The sequence below is a fragment of the Silene latifolia genome, chromosome 9 (genome assembly GCF_048544455.1).
Source record: "Silene latifolia isolate original U9 population chromosome 9, ASM4854445v1, whole genome shotgun sequence".
Taxonomy (NCBI): domain Eukaryota; kingdom Viridiplantae; phylum Streptophyta; class Magnoliopsida; order Caryophyllales; family Caryophyllaceae; genus Silene; species Silene latifolia.
The window spans coordinates 117,266,501-117,291,972 of NC_133534.1; the positions used below are offsets into that span (position 1 = coordinate 117,266,501).

Genomic DNA, 25,472 nt, shown 5'->3' on the forward strand with positions numbered 1-25,472 from the left:
ATTAATTTAGTAAGTTTAATTGCATCTCCCATTTGTCATTGAGCATTTATATCATTAGCTAGCAGTTGGGTTTGAATGTTTTTGATGAACCATATGGTGATTTCTGCCCATATGGGGAGCAGTATCGACAGGTGCGCATATCTGAGTAGCGGGCTTTGAGAGCGGTCTACCTTATTGTCGCCACTTGTTCTTATTTAGTTTTGACACTTAAAACTCCAATTCGATTTGGTTGTACTATTGGGATGACTTTCATATCCCTTAACTTGAAGTCACTTAACATTACAACTTAATTATCTATGTAATCTAAAGTACTTCTTTACTTGTTGTTCGCACTACACTCTTGGGAAACCAAGGCTTGTGACACCTCTATGTGACGGGAATTGCCTAGAGGAAGGGTTTCGACCTATGGGGGTGTTACAAAGCGGTATCAGAGCGACGGTTTTGGAGCATAACCAATTAACCAATGAACTAGGGTAAGTCAATTTAAAATGAACCCGCACTAGTAGAATTAAGGTGATTGGCATCGCCACAATGGCATCGGTCTTACAAAGAACCGATGGCAATTGTAATTTTGAGTGATATTGGCATTGGTTGTTTGTAACAAAACCGATGTCATTAATGTTCTTGAACAACTGGCATCGGTTATAAAGTTGAAACCGATGTCAATCGTTGTTAACCACGATTACATAAACATACACATACAGCCACAACCTTTCCCATTACTTGACCTACCCATTCTCCTTGCAACCGCCCGGATGCCGCTCACCAACGCCAACCACTATGCCGCTCAACACCACCACGTTGTTCATCTCTTATTCATTATCTCGTCAAACACCTCGCTCGTTATCAACTACCGCACTTCCCTCGCCCTACCCCACCACCTGACCATCCTTTATCACCATTCGAACACTGTCGCTCAAACCCTTCTTCAAAGTGAGCAGGTATTTTTTAAAAAAAAATTTCAATTGCTTTAATTAATTTTCAAAATATATGATTATACTGCCTTTGTAAGCAAAATTTCGGGTTTTGCGGGTGTAACGAAGGTGTTCGATGAATTGTCTGCTAGAAATATTTTTTCTGAAATTGACTCTGGTTATTGTGTTCTTAGTAGGTTCAATTTAGTTTTAATTTTATACTCAATTAGGGTTACTTTCTTAATCAGAAATCTAAATTTTCTGGCCAAATCGAATAGATGATGATTGTTGTGTAATGTTTGTATTGTTTCGAATAAAACAAAATTGGATTGTTATGTAGTGTTTATTTTGTTATTTGAAGATAAATATAGCATAATTTATGTTTCATTATAAGTATTTGGCTTAGACTGAGTGGATTTGATGATTAGGGTTGATGAAATTAGGGATTTTCTCTTCAATACAAATTAGAGATTTCTGAATTTTTGTTTTTAAAGTTGGTTTATTAACTGGTTTCATCCTCATGATTGCATATTTGTCTTGTGTTTGTGCCTAAATGAATCATTTCCCAGAAGTAATACCTCTTTATGTTTCGATAATTTTTACCAGACATATCTCCCTGGAACTAATCCCTCTTATGTTTCCATTTTTAGTCGATCTTTAGTATCCTGAAGCGTAAAGTGCACTGCTATAAGCATCCCCTAATAAGCAACGAAATTGAAGGTGTTCATACCTCAAACTTTCTTTCTGAACCATGAACTGTGTATAAATTAGGGTTTGTCAATCGGGGCATTTTAATCACTAACTCTAATTTATTTTCACATGAAGTCAACAGGGTATATGGACCAGCATGAAGTCAACATTCTCGCTCGATAATACTCTGATATCATGAAAAAAAAAAGAGCAAGCCTATTATATTGTCACACCGTATGATTTGTTTTCTCGTACTCACATAATTTGCGGCAGTGTCTTGAGGTCTTTGCATTATTCCTTTCTGGTGTGTTGACTAACAAAGTAGCTTTTCTTTGTTGTTTAACTACAGACATGCTTCCAGGCTTGCAACAAGGGCAGGAAAAGATGTCAAATTCTGAAGCATCATCTGCAATCTTCATGGATGATGATCAGGTATGTGATAATAGATGTCATCTTTACTGTCATTGTAAAACTATTTATTAAAATTCACTGGCTGTAATTTTTGTTCGCTAGATAGAGATAAATCGTATACTTGTACATTCAACTGTTTTGTACCTTTTTTTTTCCACAGGTTGAAGTTAATGTGAAAATTAAAAAGGCTTATTGCCCCTCAAAAGTAGTTAAAGGAAATCCTTATCTGGAATACCTGAAATACATTTTGTTCCCATGGTTCAAGGAGTTATCTGTTGAACGCAAAGCTGAATTTAGTGGAGCTAAGTAAGTCCTTTTCATGTCAGAAATGTAATATTAGCAACCTCCAAAATTTTTATGTTTCCTTATATTGCTCAATTGTCTGGCCTTTTAGAACGTATAACAATTACGAAGAATTGGTAGTTGACTATGAATTAGTGTAATGATAACCCAGTAACCACTGGTGAACACTCAATAGCCCTGAGGAGAACTCTAGAAATGGTTTTTCCATGTAACTATTTTAACAGCTGTTATGGCCTTCTCTCAGACATTTTCACTGCTATGGTACTTATGGTTCTTGTTATCACAAAACTGATTTTATACTGATGATGTTGATGTTCTCTTCGTACGATTTGGTTAGATTGGTGGAATGCTGATTCAATTTTTACCTTTTATGGCTGCTTTACTGTGTAAACTGTCAAGATACTGTCAAGTCCTGACTCTCTTTTAACTTGAGCATGCAGATACTTTACTGTAATATTGGAAATCCTCAGTCTCTTGGCCAGCATCTCGTTACTTTCTTACGTGAGGTTAGTATTGTTTATCAAGTGGTCATTAATTGTTATTGTCAGTAGAAATTGTTAATGCTAATAATTTAACTGGACGCTGCCAGGTCCTTGCTCTTTGTGATCATCCATATCTTCTGAAGAGGATTGAAACAGGAGGACTATTCAGGTAACCGTGGTGTAACCTAATTTTCTTCCTTTTTTCTTGTGGCTTTCTAGTAGTGAGTCAGCCCGACCGTCTTATAGTTGACGCCATTTGCTTAGCTAGGATACAACTCTTGACGTGTTATATGGCTAGGAAACTGTTTAAGTGGGCAGTTTAAGTTTGTTGTTCTCTTCGTGCGAATTGGTTAGAAATCTGAGTGAGTGTGGCCTAGACTTTGGATGTGAGGCCAGCAAAAGCTCATTTGTTTGTGCATATCCTTTGAGTAGTAGCCTTTGAGTAGTATTTAATCTATAAATTCTTTCAAGTAGTTTATTTCTCTTTCTAAGTTGTAGTTTAGTTAATCATTATATTGTTCTTGTTTACGGTGTGCAAGTTCAGCAATTACACCCGAAGACATGAACGAGGTTCGGGAGCTTTGGGCTCTATCTTGTAACAAAAATATACAATGTAGTGAATGGTTGATTTTGATACTTGAATAGTTATGGGTTTTTATGTATATGATTGTGTTGCTGGATACAATAATTTTGTTGAATGGTTGTGTTGGAATCGCAGGTTATAAAATTTGGATTGCTTAATTTATATAGAGATACTGCCAAAATTTCTATAGCTTTTATGAAAATAAAATACAGGCTATATAATTTATTATTCAGGGCAAAAAACAAAATAATTGGCATGATTGATATCGGTTGCTATGGTACAACGGATGCCAAAATGTCAAAATTGGCATCCGTTTCGTATGTATAACCGATACAAATATATGTAAATTGGCATCGGTTGGAAGCGATGCCAATAGAAGAACAACCGATGCCAATATGCGTAAATTGGCATCGGTTGTGCAACCGATGCCAATTGAAAAAAAGGTCATTGGCATCGCCTCGATTGGCATCGGTTAAGAACCGATGCCAATCACTGTTTAAAACTGATGCCAATAGCCTTAATTGTACTAGTGTCTGTTTGAGTTTTAGAGGGTTTGTGACAAGCTTGGGAGACGTCTCAAGGTTGAGTACTTGCCCTCTTAACTCGAGTCGGTCACTACGCTTGGGTAATGGGGCGTGTTTGGTGCATGTGATTATTGCATACTTCTTGCTTGATGTTGTGGAATTTCTTTTTGTATGCTTGGTGATGTCCTACATAATAATATGCTCAATAATGGTAGACTTTTGAGAAAGATATGTGGGATGTATAGGTGTAAGTATACGTGTTAAGTACCATCATACGTGTGTCATATTTTGTGCCTATGCCTATATTCTCCTCCGTGCTTGCGTATAGGAACATGTGAATAGGGTTATATGTGGACTTGTGTGAGTTAGGATGAGTAAATAACCTATAAGAGGTGTACTCGGCCAAGTGAAGAGAGGAACTCGGCCGATTAGATAGCACTCGACCGAGTGCCACTCCCACTCGACCGAGTGGATGCCTTTCCAGAACCCAAAGAACTCATGTAAGTTGCCACACTCAACCGAGTGAAGGTCTCACTCGATCGAGTGTGTGGAGTGATATGGCCACGCGACCGAGTGGATTATGGGAGAATTCTGGAAACATTCTGATTGTTGTGACACTCGACCGAGTGAAGGATTCACTCGACTGAGTGTATTGCACTCGACCGAGTTGTGAGACCACTCGATCGAGTGGACCTCTGGGGATTTTGGGAAACCTTCTGATTGTCGAGACACTCGACCGAGTAGGACACCACTCGACCGAGTAGGCTCACCACTCGACCGAGAGACTCTCCTCACTCGATCGAGTGGACCTGTATAGTGGTCAATACCCATTGGCTCGTGTTTTGGGACATGTATTGACGTTTGTTATGCTTGTTGAAGAGACATTATGCCGAGACCCCGTGCAAGCACTCCTTCACCTCCGCCTCGCGTGTCCGAAGAGGAAATGGAGCGGCTCATTGCTCAAAATGAGGCCCTCACCGAAGCTCTTAGGAATGTCACTAGAGAGAGAGATTCGGCAATGGATGCCTTGGCTGTGAGCACCGCCATCTCATGCCACCGCCCCACCAAGTACCTTGGAGTGGGGGAGCCTTACCTCTTTAGCGATTGGGTAAGGGAAATGGAGAACGTGTTCGAAGTGGTGAGGTGCCCGGAAGAGCTTAAGGTAGAGCAAGCCGCCTTCTACTTGAGAGGACTTGCGGGAGTTTGGTGGTACAAGGAGCGAGAAGCCATGAGGAACTTCTATGAAGAGAGGGGTGAAGCCGTCCTCCCTTGGGCCGATTTCAAGGTAGAGATGAGGAATGAGTTCATCCCCGAACACGTGAGGTGCAAGCTTCGAGCGGAATTCGACCGGTTCATTATGACTGATGCTATGACCGTGCAAGATTACTACATCCGCTTTTGTGAGCTCGCTACATACGTGGAGGACCTTCACCTTAGCCAATCTCATTTGGCTCTCTAGTTTGAGGGAGGATTGACCGTCAAGCTCTTGGAGAAACTCCCACCCGGAGATTTGTCCATCGTGAAAGAAGTCTATGCTAGGGCCACTAACACGGAGAGGCTACTCGGTGTCACCAAGGATGCTAAGGAGAGGTCCGGGGAGAAAAGAAAGAATGAAGGTGAAGGAGGGTATCAACCCAAGAAGATTACTTTTAATCAATCCAAGTCGTACTCGGGAGGAGCCCAAGAAAATAGCTTTGGAGGGACAAGCGGCTACGGGAATAGGGCCGCTAGTGAAGGAGGAGGGTTAATGTTGGACCATATAGGTATATGGTTAAGTTTTGATAATGACAAGTGTGTGCTTTGTTTTATATATACTCTTGCTCGTAATTGTTTGTTTAGTCTTTATTAGATTGACTTAAAGTTTACAAGTTTAGCAAGTAATGTTATAGCAACCCTTGCTATAACATTGAAGATTTGTGAAGCATCATTCAACTGATGTTATAGTAGCTTGAGCTATAATATTGAAGATTCTTAAAGCGTCATAGTAACTGTAACAAGTTTCAAGTATGGTGATCATTCAAGCAAAAGGCTCGATCAAGTCTATAAAAGGCTTAAGATGAAGAGCATATGATCGAGATGAAGAGAAGACCCTATCACTGAAGATCTCCAGGAACATTAGCTAGTATAGGTCTTTATCTAATAACGGTATCTTAAGAAGAAATATTGGAAAGGTAAAGTTATAGCTATTTCACCTATAACTTTACTTACCAAACTTAAGGTTATAGCTATTTCTACTATAACTTTGGGTTGCATTTTAAAGGCCAATTTTAATAATTTTACAATATATTTTTCAAAGTTTAAATCATAAGAAAAGTGTGCTTATAGCAGAGTGAGATTTGGGACATAATTAAGTCGAATGAGTTTAAGGTTATCCTATTGATTAGTAAAACAACTTATGAATTGCCATGCTATCTAGGGTTTTCCTTCTACTCTTATCTAAACCCTAATTATCTAACCTATTATCTTACCTCGGGTTTCGAGTTGGGTGGCCGCCCTGCGAGCCATTTTTTTCCTCCTTGTTCGAATACTCTTTGTACAAGTTAGGGTTTGGAATAAATGTTAGTGATAATATTTGATTAGAGATTTGTTATCTCTTTTATATTATTAAGATTTATTCTTTCCTATCTTTTAGGATATTATTGTTGTAAAGATAGAAGAATAAGATTGAGTAAATCTCAAGGATAATATTTGTTAGAGATATCTTATCTCTTTATATTATTTGATTTATTCTTTCCTATCTTCTAAGATATTGTTGGATTTAAATAGGAAAAGGATAGATCTTATTCCTTAATCTACACGAGATCTAGGGTTTAGGTAAAGATCTTAGATAAAATATTTGTTAAAAATATTTTATCTCCTTATATTTACTCCATATCTTTTACTAAGATTTTATTTGAATAAATAAATGGATTAAGATCTTTTCTTACTTGGCTAAGAATTAAAGTATATCAAAATAATATTTGTTAGAGATTTCTTATCTCCTTATATTATTTTTATTCTTTCTTATTTTCCAAGATTAAGGAAGATTTGACCTAATCTCCTTCTTGCCTCTCACGACACACATACACAAAATCTAGGGTTTTATTCCTAAACCTAGATCTCCTCTCTACTATAAATACAAGCACTTATTCATTGTTTCAAATCACTTTTCAACTATAAGCTTTTTTAAATATAAAAATTCCTTGCAAACAATTTGAGTTTATTTTTAATCAAGTATTTTATTGTTTTGCATTTGAAAATATTTTACGAAAATTCGTGCTCTTAATTTGCATATTATTCTTAAGGTTACGTTATAAGATAATAGTACTTAATATTGTTTCTTACTCGTTAAATTGTGTGAACACTTAGAAGAACAATCAAGTGCTTTCTTAGTAACTTAAGATAGTCAAAATCGAATATCTAGTGATATTCAAATTGAGTTATAACTAGAGTTAGTTATACGAGTTGGGTTGATAATTTTGTAATCCGGAGAAAGGTACTAAAATTATTAATCGAGAATAGTGGACGTAGGCTTCGATGTGTGAAGCTGAACCACTTCAAATATCGTGTGTCTTTGCAGTTTTCTTTTTTGTTCATTTCATTACGTTCATAATCACTTAGTTAATTAGTTAAAGTTTAATTAATAAACTTTAAGTATTGGTATCAGAGCCTCGTGCTCTTAATTGCCTAACCGCAAAGAGGCTGATCCGTCTATCTTTTTATCTTTTTATTTTATTTTATCTCCGCTGCCTTACACGTGTAAAATGGATTCCAAGTATCTTAAGTGTCCTATCTTTGATGGGAAGAATTATGGACTTTGGAAAAATATGATGACACGCTATATAAAAGGACATGATTGGGAGTGCTGGACGATTATTAAGAATGGACCACAGAAAATTTTGGTCGCATCTTCGGAAGGCACTACCTATGAGAAAAAGGAAGAAGACTATATTGAGGCTGATTACAAGAAGGCTGAGAAAAACTCGAAAGCGATAAGCCTGTTACAAAACGGCATGACATCGACCGAATTCGATCTTTTTTCTTCTTGCACTTCGGCCAGGAAATATGGGATGGTCTTGAGTTGGCCTATGAAAGAACGTCGGCTGTTAGGAAATATCGTATTGATTTGCTGATTCAAAAATATGAACTTTTTAAAATGGAAAAGAATGAATCACTCGATAGCATGTCAGCACGATTCTCTACTATAGTCAATGAGCTTAAAAATCTTGGCAAAACTTTTAACTCTGAGGGTATTGCTAGAAAAGTACTTCGGAGTTTAACCAAGAAATGGCGTCCCAAGGTCACGGTTATGGAAGAAGTCAAAGATCTCACTTCTCTACCTTATGCGGAACTTATTGGTGCTCTCATGGCTCATGAACTCATCTTGGAAGACGATGAGGCCGAGGCCAGTAACAGTAAGAGCATGGCTCTACAAGCTTCTGCTAAGGAAGAAGAAGATGTTGAAATAGAGGACGAAACGGTTTTGTTTGCTAAACGATTTAATAAACGCATTTTCAGAAATAAGCAAGCAAAATCGTTCAACAACAACAACAAGTCCTATAATAAGAAAACTTCTGAGTCTAAGAATACGTTTGCTAACAGAGGATGCTTCAAGTGTGGAGTATCCAGTCATATAGTTAAGGATTGTCCCACATGGGAGAAAATTAAAGACAAAGCAAAACGTGAGAAGACCAAGAAGGAATTTAAGCAAGTGATGATGGCATCATGCTGGGGAGATCTCGACCCTGAGGATGACGAAGCATCATAAGAAGAAGAAGTTGCTAACCTATGTCTAAGCAACGTCAGTCTTGACCTCTTTTCAAACAGTGATAAAGATGGAGTGGACTCCTATTGCTGCTTTCTAGGAGATTCCGATTCAGAAGAAGAAGAAGAGGTAAGCTATCTTGAACTTAAGAAAAGTGTTAAGAAATTGCCTAAGAATGCTTTAGTTGAATACTTTGAGCAATCTCTTGATAAGTGCCACGAACAAGAGATGGAATTGAAAGACTTGAAAGAACAAATTCTCGATATTGCTGAAGAGAATCATCTCCTTAAAGCAAAGGCCAAAAAGCTCAAATCTAAAGTTACAGCTAATACGGCTACAACTTCAGATGTGACAAATGTTGAGAAGAAGGCTACGGCTAGAGAAGTCGTGATCTCAGCTCTAAAGAAGGAAATTGAATTTTTAACTCAGCAATTAAAGGAATCTAAAATCGTTCTATCAAATACTAAAAGAACGCATACCGAGATGGTACGAATTCTTAATGACAGATTCCAAAACTTTCGTGACAATTATGAAGAGACTCGCCCTCCCAAGGTCGTAGAGTCAGACCATTCCAAATGCAACAAAGAGATACAGTCCTTAAAATAATTACTCTTGCATGCTAGAAAGGTTCACGAAAAATGGAAAGGTAGCACATGTATTCTAAATTTCCTAACTGAGCAATCAGATAATAACATGAAAATGGGATTAGGGCAGGAGTGCTATGGTCGTAGAGATCGCTCTAAATGCCAATTAACCCCTTCCGAACGAGATTTCAGAAGGAGAAAATATTCAAATCTACCAGAATATTTGATTTGTAATTACTGTGGCCATACTGGACATGTCCAAGAAAATTGTGTCAAATATGCTCAGGATTTAAGAAAAGGAATCAACTTTGTTAAAGCTTCTAACACTATTTTCGAGGATAATGAACTTACCCCATCAGAACCAAGTACAAGTGAAGAACGAAACAATGATCACCATTGGTTTTATGATATGAGCTTTGACTTTAAGAAGGCTACAAACCCAAAACAGACATCTAAACCTAAAGAGCCCTTCAAAGCCCAAGCTCCCCCAAAACAACCTGAAAGACCACGTCATGAGAAACCCAGAACTCAACCAAAGACGGTTCCCAGACAAACCCATTCGCATCCAAAACGTAAGGTTTTAAAAAAGGTTTGGGTTAGAAAAGATTTAGTTTTTAGAGTGACTAACATCAAAGGACCCAACTTAGCTTGGGTACCTAAAAACTGTATCTAATTATTTTGCAGGTTGCATGTGGTGAAAGAAAATAACCTATGGTACCTTAATAGTGGATGCTCAAGGCACATGGCTGGAGATGTAAAGTTATTTCTTTCACTTGAACCCTTCGACGGAGGTAAGGTCACATTTGGTGATAACAAGAAGGACAAGGTTATCGGTGTTGGTAAATTCGGAATATCCTTTTCTCATGCTATTAGTGATGTTTATCTTGTTAGTGGTCTCAAGCACAATTTACTGAGTATCTCTCAATTATGCGACAAAGGAAATAAAGTTGTCTTTCTTTCAGATTCTTGTCGAATAATAATCGAAGGAACAAGCAGTGTTGTGTTTGAAGGACATCGTAGAAGGAATGTTTATATGATTGATCTAAATGATATTCCTACTAATTCATTCACTTGCATGAAAGTAGCAACAGATGATCCGTGTCTTTGGCACAAAAGTTTTGCTCACATAAATTCAACAACGTTGAATAAGCTAAATAGATGGGATTTGGTTGAAGGACTTCCCTCAATCAAATTCGATCAAGAAACATTATGTGACTCGTGTGCTTGATGCAAACATGTGATATCATCGTTCAAACTCAAGAGAATGGTAAGTACCAATGAACTACTAGAACTCGTGCATATGGATCTATGTGGCCCAATGAAGGTAAGAAGTAGAGGTGGATCAAGGTATGTCTTCGTTCTAGTTGATGATTACTCTAGATATGTTTGGCCAATCTTTCTCAATTCAAAAGATGAAACTTTCGATGAAATTGTTGTTCTAATGAAGCTTGTCCAAAATAAGTATAAATCAAAACTAGTTTCCATTCGTACGGATCATGGCACCGAATTTGATAACCATGCTTTTATAGAATATTGTAGGGAGAATGGTATTGAGCATAACTTCTCATCACCACGAACCCCACAACAAAATGGTGTTGTTGAACGTATGAATAGAACATTGGAAGATATGACACGCACGATGTTGTTATATAGCGACCTACCTCGAAATTTCTGGGCAGAAGCTATTAGTACTGCATGCTATATTCATAATCGAGCTTTGATTAGACCCATTCTCAAGAAGACTCCTTATGAGCTTCTTAGGGGACGTAAACCTAACATATCACATCTACGTTGCTTCGGGAGCAAATGTTTTGTCCATAATAATGGTAAAAATAGATTAAGCAAATTCGATCCCAGAAGTGACGAAGCTATGTTTGTCGGTTACTCTAATCCCAGTCAGGCATACAAGGTTTTCAATAAGAGAACCTTATGCATCGAAGAAAGTATTCATGTTCTTTTTGATGAGAATAATATGTTTGACAAAGCTGTATAGGTTGAGGAAGAAGATTTGAACGAACCTGATTTTCGACTATCCAAGGATGATCTTCCAGAATTGGATGAGGAAAATAAGGAAATTGAAAGCACAAATGATGAACAAGGAAGCCCTTCAAATGATAAAGGAAAGAGATCTGAGAATATAGTTGATGATACTATAACCTCTTCTCAATCCAAGAAATTAGAAGCTGAAGTTATAGCTGATGATGCTATAACATCAAATCCAAGTCAACAAACTAGATCCAAAGTTATACTTGATTCTGTTATAACCCCAGCATTGGATTCAGGGAGAACAAGGCTTGAACCCCAATCATTCGAAGAAGGCAAAACTAGTTCAGATGAAGATGTGCCTCCTATTTCTAAGAAATGGAGATACAAGGACTCTCATCCAATGGAAACCATTCTAGGAAGTTTAAATGAAGGAGTTCGAACTCGTAGAAAGCTTAACAACTTCTGTTCTTTCTACTCCTTCCTATCAACTATTGAGCCAACAAATATCAAGGAAGCACTTGCGGAACCATATTGGATTGTTGCCATGAAAGAAGAGCTCTAACAGTTCGAACGGAACAAAGTTTGGCATTTGGTTCCAAGACCTAAAGATCGAACTGTTATTAGCACCAGATGGGTGTTCAGAAACAAGTTGGACGATACGGGGGTTATTGTACGAAATAAAGCCAGATTGGTTGTACAAGGATATAATCAACAAGAAGGAATTGATTGTGATGAAACCTTCGCTCTCGTAGCCAGACTTGAGGCTATTAGGCTATTAATAGCTTTTGCTGCTCATAAAGGAATTAAACTTTATCAAATGGACGTTAAGACAGCATTTCTTAACGGTTATTTGAATGAGGAGGTTTTTGTTGAGCAACCTCCAGGATTTATCGATAGCAAGTTTCAAAACCATGTTTTCAAATTAGATAAAGCTTTGTATGGTTTGAAACAAGTTCCCAGGTCGTGGTACGACAGATTGTCAAAATATCTTCTTGAAAGTGGTTTTATAAGAGGATCTATCGACAAAACCTTGTTCTTGAAAACTGAAAATTCCGATCTATTATTTGTACAAATTTATGTTGATGATATTATCTTTGGTTCAACTAATAATCGTCTATGTAAGTATTTTTCAGAATTGATGACCTCAGAATTTGAGATGAGTATGATGGGAGAACTCAAGTTCTTCCTTGGACTCCAAAACAAACTACTAAAGGAATTATGATGCACCAACAAAAATACATCAAAGAGCTAGTCAAGAAATTCGGTATAGAAAATTCTAATTCTAAGCCAACTCCCATGAGTACAGATAAGAAGTTGACTTTGGATGAAAACGGTAAGTCTGTAGATGAGACGACTTATCGAGGTATGATTGGCTCACATCTTTATTTAACTGCAAGTCGTCCCGATATAATGTTTAGTGTATGCGTTTGTGCTCGATTTCAATCGTGACCCTAAAGAATCGCATATGATTGCAGTTAAGAGAATCTTGAAGTATTTAATTGGTACATGATCGGTCCGCTTTGAGCTTAGATTTCGGTTACTTGTCGTTAGGAGCACCTAAACCAAAACAATATTTATAACTTCACAAACAACTCTACTATTAGTAAAGAGGCAAGTAAAGGTCGGATCCCAAGGGACGGGTATTGATGTAGAATTTTCGATTGCAAGTAGTGGTGTCTAGGGGTGTCACAATTTGGGTTGAGATAAGAAGATCACTAAACTAAATAACAGTAAAAGTAAACAAGCAAGATGACTAAAATGAGATGTAAACAATTGATTAAAAGCACTAGGGTGTCATGGGTTCATAGGGGATTCATGGGAATTGATCATACAAACATATTCTCAAATTATAAGCAAGCAATTATTGTTGTGATAGGATCGAGTTGGTTTATATCTTACAATCCTAGGAAGGTTTGGGTCCCGGAGCCGAATCGATTAGATTGTACAACATCTACAAGTCGACTTAATCCTCCCTACTCAACTATATGCATGGTCTAATGAGACTTGAGTTGGTTTATGTCTTACAAGTCTCATTGAAAAGGTAAGTGATGGGTAAAAAATGCAAGGATTCATAGGCTTGCATTTCATCAAACATAACATGTGCATAAGTTGAGATCACAACAAGCAAGCAAATAAATTATGTGAACATATTAGATTAAGCATGAATCATTCCCCATGTTGGGTTCCCCTAATTCCTCATTAACCCTAGTTAAGGAAACTACTCACTCATTATCAAGTTTAACATGTTAACAAGGTTGTCAATCATATCAACAAAGCAAAACATGATGAATAAGTAAAGATGATTAACAATAATTAAAAAGGGATTAAGAGAATTATACCTAATGATGATTCCAAAATAATAAGCAAAGAATAATAGAAGTACTTGATGAATGATTGGAAGGTTGTCAATCCTCCAAATAAACCCAAATAATCTTCAATTACCCAAAATAAAGGATGAACAATAGAGAAATTAAGGAAATGAGATTTGTATTAATACTTGATTAAAAGTTGATTACAAGATTAAAGAGAGATTAGAATAATATAAACTACACTAAAGATTGATAAGAAGAACATGATAATCTAATTAGTATAATGGGGTATTTATAATAGGGATAAGGTGCACAAATTAGGGTTACTAAGGGATTAAATGACAATTAAGTCCTTAAGAAAAGTTGAGGAAATGCTCCTCTCGAAGAAAGATGCGAGTCTCCTTTTTGCTAGTCTTTCGAAAATATGCGCATCCCGAGTAGAACAAGAAGAAGTCGGGCTGCACTTGAGAACAATCCGAGCGTCCAAAGGCTCGGGACGAGCGGATTCTGGAGGTGGTGGACGAGCGGCTTGGTGTATGGGACGAGCGGATTCTGGAGCTCTTGGACGAGCGGTCTGGTGCTGGGACGCTCGGATTGTGGCTCTTGGACGAGCGGCTCGATGCTAGGACGAGCGGATTCCAGTCCAGTGAGCCTTTTCTTCTTTTCTTCTTTTCTTCTTCCAACAATCCTCCGGGATCTTGTCGGAGATGCAAGAATCTTCTTCATCATTGCCCATCTACTACATTATTTACAAAGGTCTTCTAGTCTTGTCTTTACTTTGATGCTTGGTCATTAGATTTGATCAATTTAGCTCTATTTTGCCATGAAAATGCAAGGTTTGCACTCCTCTCCTACCAAGGGAACAAAACCTCAAAGAATATGCAAAACAAAGGACTAAAGATAGTAAATGACCCAAATATGCACTAAAAACCATAGGAACGAGGCTAATTCGGGGACTAAATATGCTCAAATATTGGTCACATCAAATATCCCCAAACCGAACCTTTGCTCGTCCCGAGTAAAGAGGTGACAAAACTAGGACCCTTATTTAAACTAACCTACTAATATAGCCGATATGAGACAATTAGCGGGTTTCACTCCGCCCCTTCAACTCACAACAAGACAATCATGAGGTAGGATGCCTTCTTGCAAGGCAAGGTGGGTCTTGCCAAAATGGCGACACATCCAAACATTAAAGCACACAAAATCAAGTAATGGATGCATCTACAAAAAGGAATAGCTACTTTCCTCGTCTAAGTGGCGGAAATTATCTAAAGGGGAAGTAATTCAAGGGTACACACTCCTTCATAGATATGGTTTCTTCAAACTACTAAGCCTAGAAGGATACCAATAAATCACCTCCAAGTTGTGTCAAGCTAGGGTACCTTTGTCCTCAATCGTTAAATGCTTTTGTCAAGAATAGACTCTCTATGGTGTTAGAAACACTGGAGGATCGTGGAATTCCCCCTCTTGCCTAGACAAGAAGAAGGGTCGTCCTCTCTCTACCATGCACAAAAGTGGATACGATGGATAAAGAGATCGATAGATATTTGAGTTTCATTTGGGAGTTTGCTTTGTTGTTGTTTTTCCCCCCAATTTCTTGTGGCATATAACATTTGAGAACACTTTCTTTTTGCCATTTCTTTTGATTTTTGGCATTTCAACACTTGACAACTTTTCAACTTTTTGCATTTTTCTTTTGAACATTTTCAAAGTCACCCCAATTAGTAACGAGGGTGCCTTATATTTGAAGCATAGGAGTTTTTATTTTTGTTACTCCTCTTTTCATTTGATGCAATTGCAAACTTTTTGACTTTTCATTTCATTTCTTGAACTCAAATTTTTGAACAATTTTTGTGCCCATTCCCTTTTTGATGACAAAATGTGGTAGAACATGGATGATGGTTGCATAGTTTCAAGGGTCACCTTGGAATAAACGGTAGCCAAGGAGTTATCACACCACAAGATACTCTTGACTAGGCCTTAATCCATGGGTCAAAGGATACTAGCATGACACATCCTAGGGTGTTTTACAAGTATTCTAACAAGCAAAGTTTTAAGAAGAAAAAATATCTACTAGGGTCTATGTATACTTGTCAAGTTTCCGAAATAGACGGTTTCACAAAATTTTTCTAACATGCAAACTACATGCCATGATGCAACTAACATTTATACATCCTAATGCATATGCTTCTACCAACTAATATGCCAAATAATCTAAATGCAAGTCCTAGATTCACATTGTTTATACCGCATCAATCAAAGTAAAGCCACATAGTCATTAACATAGAGAGGAAAAAGGAGATTGGAAAGATCATACCATGCGGTCTTCAATATCCTCATGTCTCGGATGTAGCGTAGTCAATCAATGTGAAACAGGATGAACAAACACAATATATACAAAACAATATATATACAAGACTACACTACAAAGGAAATGAACATGTTTTTGGATTTTCAATTTTTCAAATTTTTTTTTTCGAAATTTTTGATTTTTTTTGGATTTTGTATAAAAGTCAAGTTAGAATTTCCCATCCCCACACTAGTATGGGCATTGTCCTCAATGGCCAATACAATAGGAAATTATGCAATGAGAATGCATGATTTTTAAACTAAATGCAAACTACACTAAGCTATACTACATGATGCATGTGTTTTTGTTATGGCGGAGAGCATAATTTAGATTAGCTCCCAATTCATATGCATCGACTTCCCCAAACCAAAATAGACATTATTTCTAATGTCAAGAATTTCGGGGGAGTTCATGCACATGGAATGCAATGCATGAAACTAAAATTTGTCATTTTGAATTTTTCAAGTCGAGAACAATAAAAATGAACACCTTAATGATGCCAAGGTGTTAGTCCTCCAATGTTGCTAGGACTCCAATAAAATGATCAAGATAAAAGACAAACAAGAGAAGTAGACAAACCATAAGGGAGGTGTAAGAATATAGGAGCCTCCAAAAGTTTGCTAGTCCTCACCCATCGTATCATCATTATCATCATCTTCCTCGCTTGAGGTATCATCAACCTCCATAGATGTGGAATCATGTCCACTCTCACTTTCACTTCCTTGTTCTTCCTCGCTTTCCTCTTCTTCTTGAACTTCTTCTTCTTCTCCTTCTTGGTCACCACTCTCATCAACAACCATTTCCTCTCCACCCGGTCTACCACCACTAGAAGTGCTAGGAAAGAATACTTCCCTATCCACCCAACTAGGCAAAGGACAAGATGGATCAAGAAGTCCTTGCCTAGCTAGATGTAGGAGGGGCGGATATTGGGCCTTGTAAGCATCAACTCTATCATTGTAAGCTTGTTTATGCATTTCCCTCATGAGTAGAGTCAAGTAATCATTTCCCGCCTTGGCATCTTTGGGGTTGAACTCGTGATACTCAAATGGGTAAGGTGGGGTGATAATGGAGGAGGAGGGTTCGGCAACTTCGTCTCCTTGGTGTTGAATGATGTACTCGATCTCTTCGGAGAGTGGGAGAAGGTAGTTCGGTCGGTGAACATTCAATCGGCAAATTTTGCTAGGCAAAGTGAAGGATCTAGCTTCATTTTTCAACCACCCAAACTTGTTGTCAAGAGTATCATTCTTGACCCACTTAAACTTTAGAATCATGGTAGGCAAATCGATAAGATGGCCACCTTTTACTGGTGCATAAGTGTTGTTCTTGTTGAAATCCCGGTTAAAATGCTTAGACAAATAGGTAACTAGTCCCCCATTGTCAATAAAGGCCGTGCCTTCTTTGCCACAATCAACATTAAGCCATCGATCAACCAAAAGTCCTAAAGCATTATATGGCTTGGTAAATTCTCTCCCAATGTTCAAAGCCGACTCAAGAAAAATAAAATCGAGTTTGGTAAGATGATTTGTGCCATTTCTAGCTATCAAAGTATTCCCAATGAACTTATGTCATACTCTAATGCCCGGATGGTGGACTAAAAGAGGACAACAATCATGAAAACGTGTGAATTTCCTTCCGGAAATTGCCATCCAAAGAGGAGCGGGGTCATACTTGGTAGGCATCTTTGTAAATTTTGCACTATCACTAAGGCCAAATATCTTACCCAATTCGTCATAAGATAAGCATCTATCAACATTTTCAAGACGAAACTCAATGACGGTTCGAGTCTCCACCCTTGTGACTTTCAAAGAACTCAAAAATTCCAAGGTAAGGGAGGGGTATGTTAATTATTGCATTGTAAACAATTTAATTAACCCCATAGACTCGAAAAAGGTCTTAGTTTGTTCAAGGACACCCAAATTTGACAATGCATCTTCACAAATAAACTTAGTAGGCGTGATGGTTTTCTTAGCAAAGAGAATGAATTTCTCCCTATGAGAGTCGGAAGTGAAAATTACCTCCGGATAATTGGATAATTTTTCAATGACCGGAGTTGAAGTAGTAGCTTCCATAGGGGTTTTTTGTTATTAAACCTCCAACCTTGCCTCATGGACTACCAATGCCTTTGATACTTGTTTTGCTTGAAGAGTTAATTGCCTTTTGGAAAGTGTCTTCTTTTGGGGTGCCTTGTTTCCACCTTTTGTTCTTGACATTCTCCTTTGCTTAATTTCACCAATGAAAGATTGAAATCTTCAATTTTTAGTAATGCCCAAATTGATTTAGGATGAATGAATGTTGCTTTGTGTCCTAAAAATCGACTCAAAACTTGAAGATTTTGGTGTTTGAATCACTTGTTGTTGCAAAAGGAGAGATTAATTTTTGTTGTGAGGGAGTTTGGATTTGATTTGGTTGAATTTGGTTGAGGGAATTTGTTTTTGTTGATGGAGAGGATGAGGGTTTTGGGGTTTTGGGGTTTTGGGGTTTTGGGGTTTTGGGGTTTTGGGATTTTGGGTAGTGTTTGTATTTTGAAGAAATGAGAATGAATGGGAGAGGAGGGTTTTAAAAAGACCCGTTAATTTTGAATCTGCAGTGGGAGACGAGCGGACCAGGGGTCGGGACGCTCGGATTCTTCAAAAAATGGTTCAGAAAAAGACGCCACAGGACGAGCGGACCGCAGGAAAGACGAGCGGATTCCTTCAGCTGAGACGAGCGTCTTCTGCTTTGGACGCTCGGATTCCTTTCCAGAGAGAAATCCCAGAATTTGGTAGCAAAAAGACGAGCGTCTTCTTGATGGACGGCCGTCCAGACTGAGACGAGCGTCTTTCTGGCTGGGACGCTCGGATTAACAGTCATACCCAAATATTAATTTCTGCAGCTTCACTAGACGAGCGTCTGATGGCTTGGACGCTCGTATTTCTTCAGGACGAGCGGATTATCCCTCAGGCCGCTCGGATTCTTCCTTGACCACACGGATTCAGGTCCATCTGTGGGTGCTTCGTAACCCGTGTCATTTCTTTCTTTGATTCTTGTGTTTTTCATTGTAGGGGCACTACAAAGGCATGAATAGCCTAGGTAATTGTTATCCCCACACTAAGTCTAAGCACTACACAACAATAAATTCATAAGTCCCTCCCTCACTTCTCTTAAAATGATGAATATCTTGATCAAGGCACAAAAATGTAAATCTAAAAATGACAAAAATGCAATAGAATAATTGAAATGCAAGTTAGGGAGTTCGAATATTTACAAATGGTGGTTTAGGGAGGACTCCACCAAACTCTCATCCAATGTGAGATGTCAAGGGGGCTTGTTCAAGGTGTTGTTGATGTTACTCAACACCTTGAATAAGTAGTCGAAAGCTTTCTCATTATCATGATAAAGATCCTCAATAGATCTTTGCACTTGTTGTTCTCCATGATGGTCTTGGGTCATAGCATTACCAATATAGGGATTGAATATCCCTCAAAACTCATCATCCCAAAGACCGCATACTTCGTCTACTTGTTCACTAAAAAAGTCTTGAGTTGATAAAGACAACTCTCCTTCTTTCTTGTCTTGGCCAATGAGGCCTTTCTCTTCACTTATCCATGGGTGAACTTTTCAAGCTCTCATTGTTGAAATTTCCTTGCTCTTTTGATGGGGAATCATCCACTTTCGTTCTCCATTGAAATTCCAACTTCTTCCTATCATTCTTCCGGCTGTAGTGATCAACCATAAAACATGGCTCATGCAATCGGGGAGTTCTCATTGTTTTGTCAAGATTGAAAGTGATGGTTTCATATCCCACCTCAAGGGTGAGCTCTCCATGCTTCACATCGATCACCGCTCCCGCGGTGTGCAAGAAAGGTCTTCCTAAGATAATAGGAATGTTGGAGTCTTCTTCCATGTCAACAATAACGAAATCCACCGGGATGAAGAATTTTCCAATTCTCACGGGAACATCTTCCCACACCTCTAAAGGTGTCTTTGTCGATCTATCCGCCATTTGAAGCGTGATGTTGGTGCATTTGAGTTCTCCCATTCCTAGCCTCTTGCTAACCGAATATGGCATGACACTAACACTTGCCCCAAGGTCACATAAAGCTTTGTTGATTGTAGTGTCACCAATAGTGCATGGAATGGAGAAACTTCCCGGATCCTTGAGCTTTGGAGGTGAACTCCCTTGAAGGATGGCACTACTCACCTTAGTGAAGGCAATAGTCTCAAGCTTCCGGATTGATTTCTTCTTTGTAAGGATGTCCTTCATGTACTTTGTATAGGTCGGAACGTGATTGATCAATTCCGTGAAAGGAATCGAGACTTCTAAATTCTTCACAATTTCCATGAATTTTCCAAGTTGGTCATCAAACTTAGGCTTAGCTTGACGACTCGGGAATAGAAGTCTAATCACAATGGGCTCCTTCTCTTTGGCCTTTTCTTCATTTTTCTTTGAAACTTCTTAATTGGTGGGTTCTTCTTCCCTAGAGTTTTGCACAACTCTTTCCTTGTCACTAGCCTCTACAACTTCATCCTCAACTTGCTTCTTTGGCCCTTCATATCTTGTACCACTCCTCAAGTGGGTGGCACTAACCGTTCCATGTCTTGGGGGATTACTTTGAGGTGGTAATTGCCCCTTTTGTCTGTGAGAGCTTGAAGATGCTAGTTGGGTCATTTGAGTTTCCAACATTTTTGTGTGGGCTAGGATGTTGTTGATGATGATGTCTTTTTCTTGGCTATCTTTTTGCATTTGAGTGAAAAAATCTTGTTGATTCTTTTGCATTTGGAGGACCGTTTTTTGAACATCAAAACCTTGGTCATTTTGTTGATTGTATGGAGTTTGATTTTGGTAACCTTGGTTTTGGTTGTAAAAGGGTCTTTGATTTTGGTTTCTCATTGGAGGTGGGGTGTATGTCGGTTGAGGGTTTTGAACATTTTGGCTTTTGTATAAGAGATTTGGATGGAATTTGGTGTTTTCATTGTAATAGTTGGAATAAGGAGTACCACTTTTGTATGCTTGAAAAGCATTCACTTGCTCATTTGTTCCCCTACATTCACTTTGGTTATGTCCCAAAGTTCCACAATTCTCACATATTCCACTTAGAATCGATGAAGATGCTACCATGGCATTAACATGTTGCTTTGGTGATTTTGAGGCTTCTTCAAGCTTAGCCATAGCCTTTTCAAACTTCAAGTTGATGGTATCAATATGAGCGCTAAGTTGAGCACCCAATTAAGTAATAGAGTCCACTTCATGCTTTCCTCCTCTAGTAGCCTTGCGAGGTCTACTATATTGTGAATTATGGACTGCCATTTCCTCAATCTTGTTCCAAGTTTGATTATCGTCAACTTCGGTGAACATACCATTTGATCCCATGTTGAGAATGTTTCGGGAGTCTTCATAAAGACCATTCCAAAATTGTTGTACCAAGAACCACTCGCTAAGTCCATGATGAGGACATGAGCGGCAAGTTCCTTTGAATCGCTCCCAAGCTTCATACAAAGATTATTCTTCCCTTTGCTTAAAACCCGTGATTTGGGCTCTTAGCATGTTAGTCTTTTCCGGAGGGTAGAACCTTTTGTAGAAAGCTAGAGCCAACTTCTTCCAAGAGTCAATTCTAAGAGTAGCCTTATCAAGGATCTTTAACCATTGTTTCGCGGTTACAATTAGAGAAAAAGGAAAAAAGACCCATCGAATTTGGTCTTGAGTCACTCCGGTTTGTGAAATCGCATCACAATAGTCACAAAAGTCTCCATGTGAGAATGAGGGTCTTCACTAGACATCCCCCCAAATTGGCTTCTTTCGACTAATTGGATAAATGCGGATTTTGCAATAAAATATCCGGTTAAGTGTTGTGGTGTGGGTGTACCATTGGGTAGGTTCTCCTCGGTTGGTACGGAATGTGATGAAAACTTAGGCATTGTGGGTTGATTGTGTGGTTGATTTTGTGTTGGGTTCTCCTCACCTTCTCTTGCAAAAGGGTTGATGAACCTAAGAGTATTTAGTTGAATATCTACAACCTCACCAATACCTCTCAAAGTATTTTTAGCAAGTCTTCTATTGGTTGTCAAAGTCCTTTCAATTTCGTGATCGATGGGAAACAAGTTACCTTGTGATCTTCTAGACATGCAAAAGATCAAACAACTCCAAAACAATTAGAATAAACCTTGAGGAGTTTTACTTCCCCAAGGCAAAGAAAGAAAAAACTAATAACAATCAAAGAAAATCAAATCAAGTTAACACCGTCCCTGGCAACGGCGCCATTATTTATCGGTCCGCTTTGAGCTTAGATTTCGGCTACTTGTCGTTAGGAGCACCTAGACCAAAACAATATTTATAACTTCACAAACAACTCTACTATTAGTAAAGAGGCAAGTAAAGGTCAGATCCCAAGGGATGGGTATTGATTTAGGATTTTCGATTGCAAGTAGTGGTGTCTAGGGGTGTCACAATTTGGGTTGAGATAAGAAGATCACTAAACTAAATAACAATAAAAGTAAACAAGCAAGATGACTAAAATGAGATGTAAACAATTGATTAAAAGCACTAGGGTGTCATGGGTTCATAGGGGATTCATGGGAATTGTTCATACAAACATATTCTCAAATTATAAGCAAACAATTATTGTTGTGATAAGATCGAGTTGGGTTATATCTTACAATCCTAGGAAGGTTTGGGTCTCGGAGCCGAATCAATTAGATTGTACAACACCTACAAGTCGACTTAATCCTCCCTACTCAACTATATGCATGGACTAATGAGACTCGAGTTGGTTTATGTCTTACAAGTCTTATTGAAAAGGTAAGTGATGGGTAAAAATACAAGGATTCATAGGCTCGCATTTCATCAAACATAACATGTGCATAAGATGAGATCACAACAAGCAAGCAAATAAATTATGTGAACATATTAGATTAAGCATGAATCACTCCCCATGTTGGTTTCCCTTAATTCCCCATTAACCCTAGTTAAGGAAACTACTCACTCATTATCAAGTTTAACATGTTAACAAGGTTGCCAATCATATCAACAAAGCAAAACATGATGAATAAGTAAAGATGATTAACAATAATTAAAAAGGGATTAAGAGAATTATACCTAATGATGATTCCAAAATAATAAGCAAAGAATAATAGAAGTACTTGATGAATGATTGGAAGGTTGTCAATCCTCCAAATAAACCCAAATAATCTTCAATTACCCAAAATAAAGGATGAACACTAGAGAAATTAAGGAAATGAGATTTGTATTAATACTTGATTAAAAGTTGATTACAAGATTAAAGAGAGATTAGAATAATATAGACTACACTGAAGATTGATAAGAAGAACATGATAATCTAATTAGTATAATGGGGTATTTATAATGGGGATTAGGTGCACAAATTAGGGTTACTAAGGGCTTAAATAACAATTAAGTCCTTAAGAAAAGTTAAGGAAATGCTCCTCTCGAATAAATATGCGAGTCTCCTTTTTGCTAGTCTTTCGAAAATATGCGCATCCCGAGTAGAACAAGAAGAAGCCGGGCTGCACTGGAGAACAATCCGAGCGTCCAAAGGGTCGGGACGAGCGGATTCTGGAGGTGGTGGACGAGCGGCTTGGTGTATGGGACGAGCGGATTCTAGAGCTCTTGGACGAGCGGCCTGGTGCTGGGACGCTCGGATTGTGGCTCTTGGACGAGCGGCCCGATGCTAGGACGAGCGGATTCCAGTCCAGTGAGCTTTTTCTTCTTTTCTTCTTTTCTTCTTTTCTTCTTCCAACAATCCTCCGGGATCTTGTCGGAGATGCAAGGATCTTCTTCATCATTGCCCATCTACTACATTATTTACAAATGTCTTCTAGTCTTGTCTTTACTTTGATGCTTGGTCATTAGATTTGATCAATTTAGCTCTATTTTGCCATGAAAATGCAAGGTTTGCACTCCTCTCCTACCAAGGGAACAAAACCTCAAAGAATATGAAAAACAAAGGACTAAAGATAGTAAATGACCCAAATATGCACTAAAAACCATAGGAACAAGGCTAACTCGGGGACTAAATATGCTCAAATATTGGTCACATCAATACATCTAAATTATATCTATGGTATCCTCTTGAGTGTAGTTTCGATCTCATAGGATATCAGATTCAGAATATGCAGGATGTTCACTTGACAAAAAAAGTACCTCCGGCATAGCTACATTTGTTGGACCGTGTATTATTACATGGGGGTCAAAGAAGCAAAATTTCGTTGCGTTATCTACAGCTGAAGCCGAATACATTGCCGTTAGGCTGGTATGTTCTCAACTTTTATGGCTTAAGCAACAGTTATGTGATTACGGTATTAATGTTGGTTGTATACCTATTTTATGTGATAATATGAGTGCTATAATCATATCTAAGAACCCAGCGCAGCACTCACGAACTAAGCATATAGACATTAGACACCATTTTCTACGTGATCATGTAGATAAGGGCAACATAAGACTGGAATTTTGTAGTACAGAAAAACAATGGGCTGACATTTTTACCAAAGCATTGGCTAGAGAACGTTTTGAGATTTTACGGTTGGAAATTGGTTTAATTGGTGGCAACTTAACTTGTCACAAATATTTTATTTCCCATATGATTGACTCGTTAAGACGAGATTGTATGTCTGTGTCCGTATTTTTCGCTGCAAGTACAATCTTATATAGTATTTTATTATTTTATGAGAATATTCCGTTTGCTAGTCATTGTATAAAAACCATATCTTTTATCACTTATACATTCTAAGGTTTAGAGCTTCATAAACCAATGACATTCATGATTGGTTTTATTTAGGATGTAAGTAGTACTCCTTACATGGCATGTAACATCAAATTGCATAAGCATGAAATTTGTCTCTTATTACCTTTATACACTCGGGTTTGTGGTGGTGACACATGCAGAGAGGCGACCCTTCCTTTACGTTTTACCTACTAACCTCACAATAGCCAACTTTACCTTGTTTTGACCCATTTATTCAACTACATTCCATATGGCCTACCTTTGTCAAGCTAGTCTTGTTGGTTCATTTGGAAGTCTTGTTGTGGTCAATTTTGTTGTTTTTGTGATGAATATTGGAAGGAAGAAGAAAATGATGGACTGAAACAAAAAAATGAAAAAAAAAAACAAACAAAAGAGAAAAATGATACTATAAAAGATGAAAAAGCAAGAATCTCTTATTACTCCTATTCTTATCATTTCCTTATTACTTGGGGAGAAGTACTTATTGATATGAGTGAGTTTGTGCCATACTTGGCATGGTGCATCATCTTTCATGTTGGGTTGGAAAGTGGAATATGGCTACTTTTGATTGTGATCGGTTCTAGCTTGGCTTTTACCTCCACATATCCAAATTTTTTTGCCCCTTCTTACCCAATTACCTCACCTCACATTACTTTGTAAGTCCTAGGCATATGTTTTGGACCTCGATTGGTTGGGGTGTATATGTACGGTCGCTAGAGATATCTATCATGTTAGATTGCATGCATGCTTTTGTAGGTTGTAGTTAGGTGAGTGACTACTTTCCTTCTCTCTTACAATAATATATACTCAACTTGGTTTGTATTATACACTTTATATGTAGGGCTTGCTTATGTTGAAGTCGTTCTTAT

The 25,472-nt window shown here is 38.0% G+C and overlaps 1 protein-coding gene and 1 non-coding gene across 4 annotated transcripts; both read left to right on the plus strand.

Annotated features, from left to right (window-relative positions):
- Window positions 1-608: 608 nt before the first annotated feature.
- On the plus strand, window positions 609-3,460 carry LOC141598255 (uncharacterized). Of its 3 annotated transcripts, XR_012523373.1 has the most exons (6): window positions 694-941; window positions 1,565-1,634; window positions 1,740-1,838; window positions 1,954-2,036; window positions 2,759-2,828; window positions 2,908-3,460. XR_012523373.1 is itself a non-coding variant. In XM_074418089.1 (5 exons), the coding sequence occupies exons 1-5, from the start codon at window positions 660-662 to the stop codon at window positions 2,922-2,924; spliced, it is 522 nt and encodes a 173-aa protein (XP_074274190.1). In that variant the 5' UTR covers window positions 609-659; the 3' UTR covers window positions 2,925-3,460. The 3 variants fall into 3 exon arrangements, 2 of the variants coding, with proteins under 2 accessions (XP_074274190.1, XP_074274189.1); XM_074418089.1 differs by lacking the exon at window positions 1,740-1,838 and having other exon boundaries at window positions 609-941; XM_074418088.1 differs by lacking the exon at window positions 1,740-1,838 and having other exon boundaries at window positions 609-941; window positions 2,759-2,949.
- Window positions 3,461-21,300: 17,840 nt separating this feature from the next.
- On the plus strand, window positions 21,301-21,407 carry LOC141603295 (small nucleolar RNA R71). The gene has a single exon (XR_012525181.1). It is a non-coding gene; the product is annotated as a small nucleolar RNA R71 (small nucleolar RNA).
- Window positions 21,408-25,472: the final 4,065 nt, after the last annotated feature.

What these genes read in the sequence shown, in the direction of transcription:
- LOC141598255 (XM_074418088.1), top strand. Translation starts at nt 660, where the DNA reads ATGTCAATCGTTGTTAACCACGATTACATAAACATACACATACAGCCA. An exon ending in CCCTTCTTCAAAGTGAGCAG is followed by an intron (nt 942 to 1,564) that starts GTATTTTTTAAA and finishes TTCCATTTTTAG; the next exon opens with TCGATCTTTAGTATCCTGAA. An exon ending in TCTTCATGGATGATGATCAG is followed by an intron (nt 2,037 to 2,758) that starts GTATGTGATAAT and finishes TTGAGCATGCAG; the next exon opens with ATACTTTACTGTAATATTGG.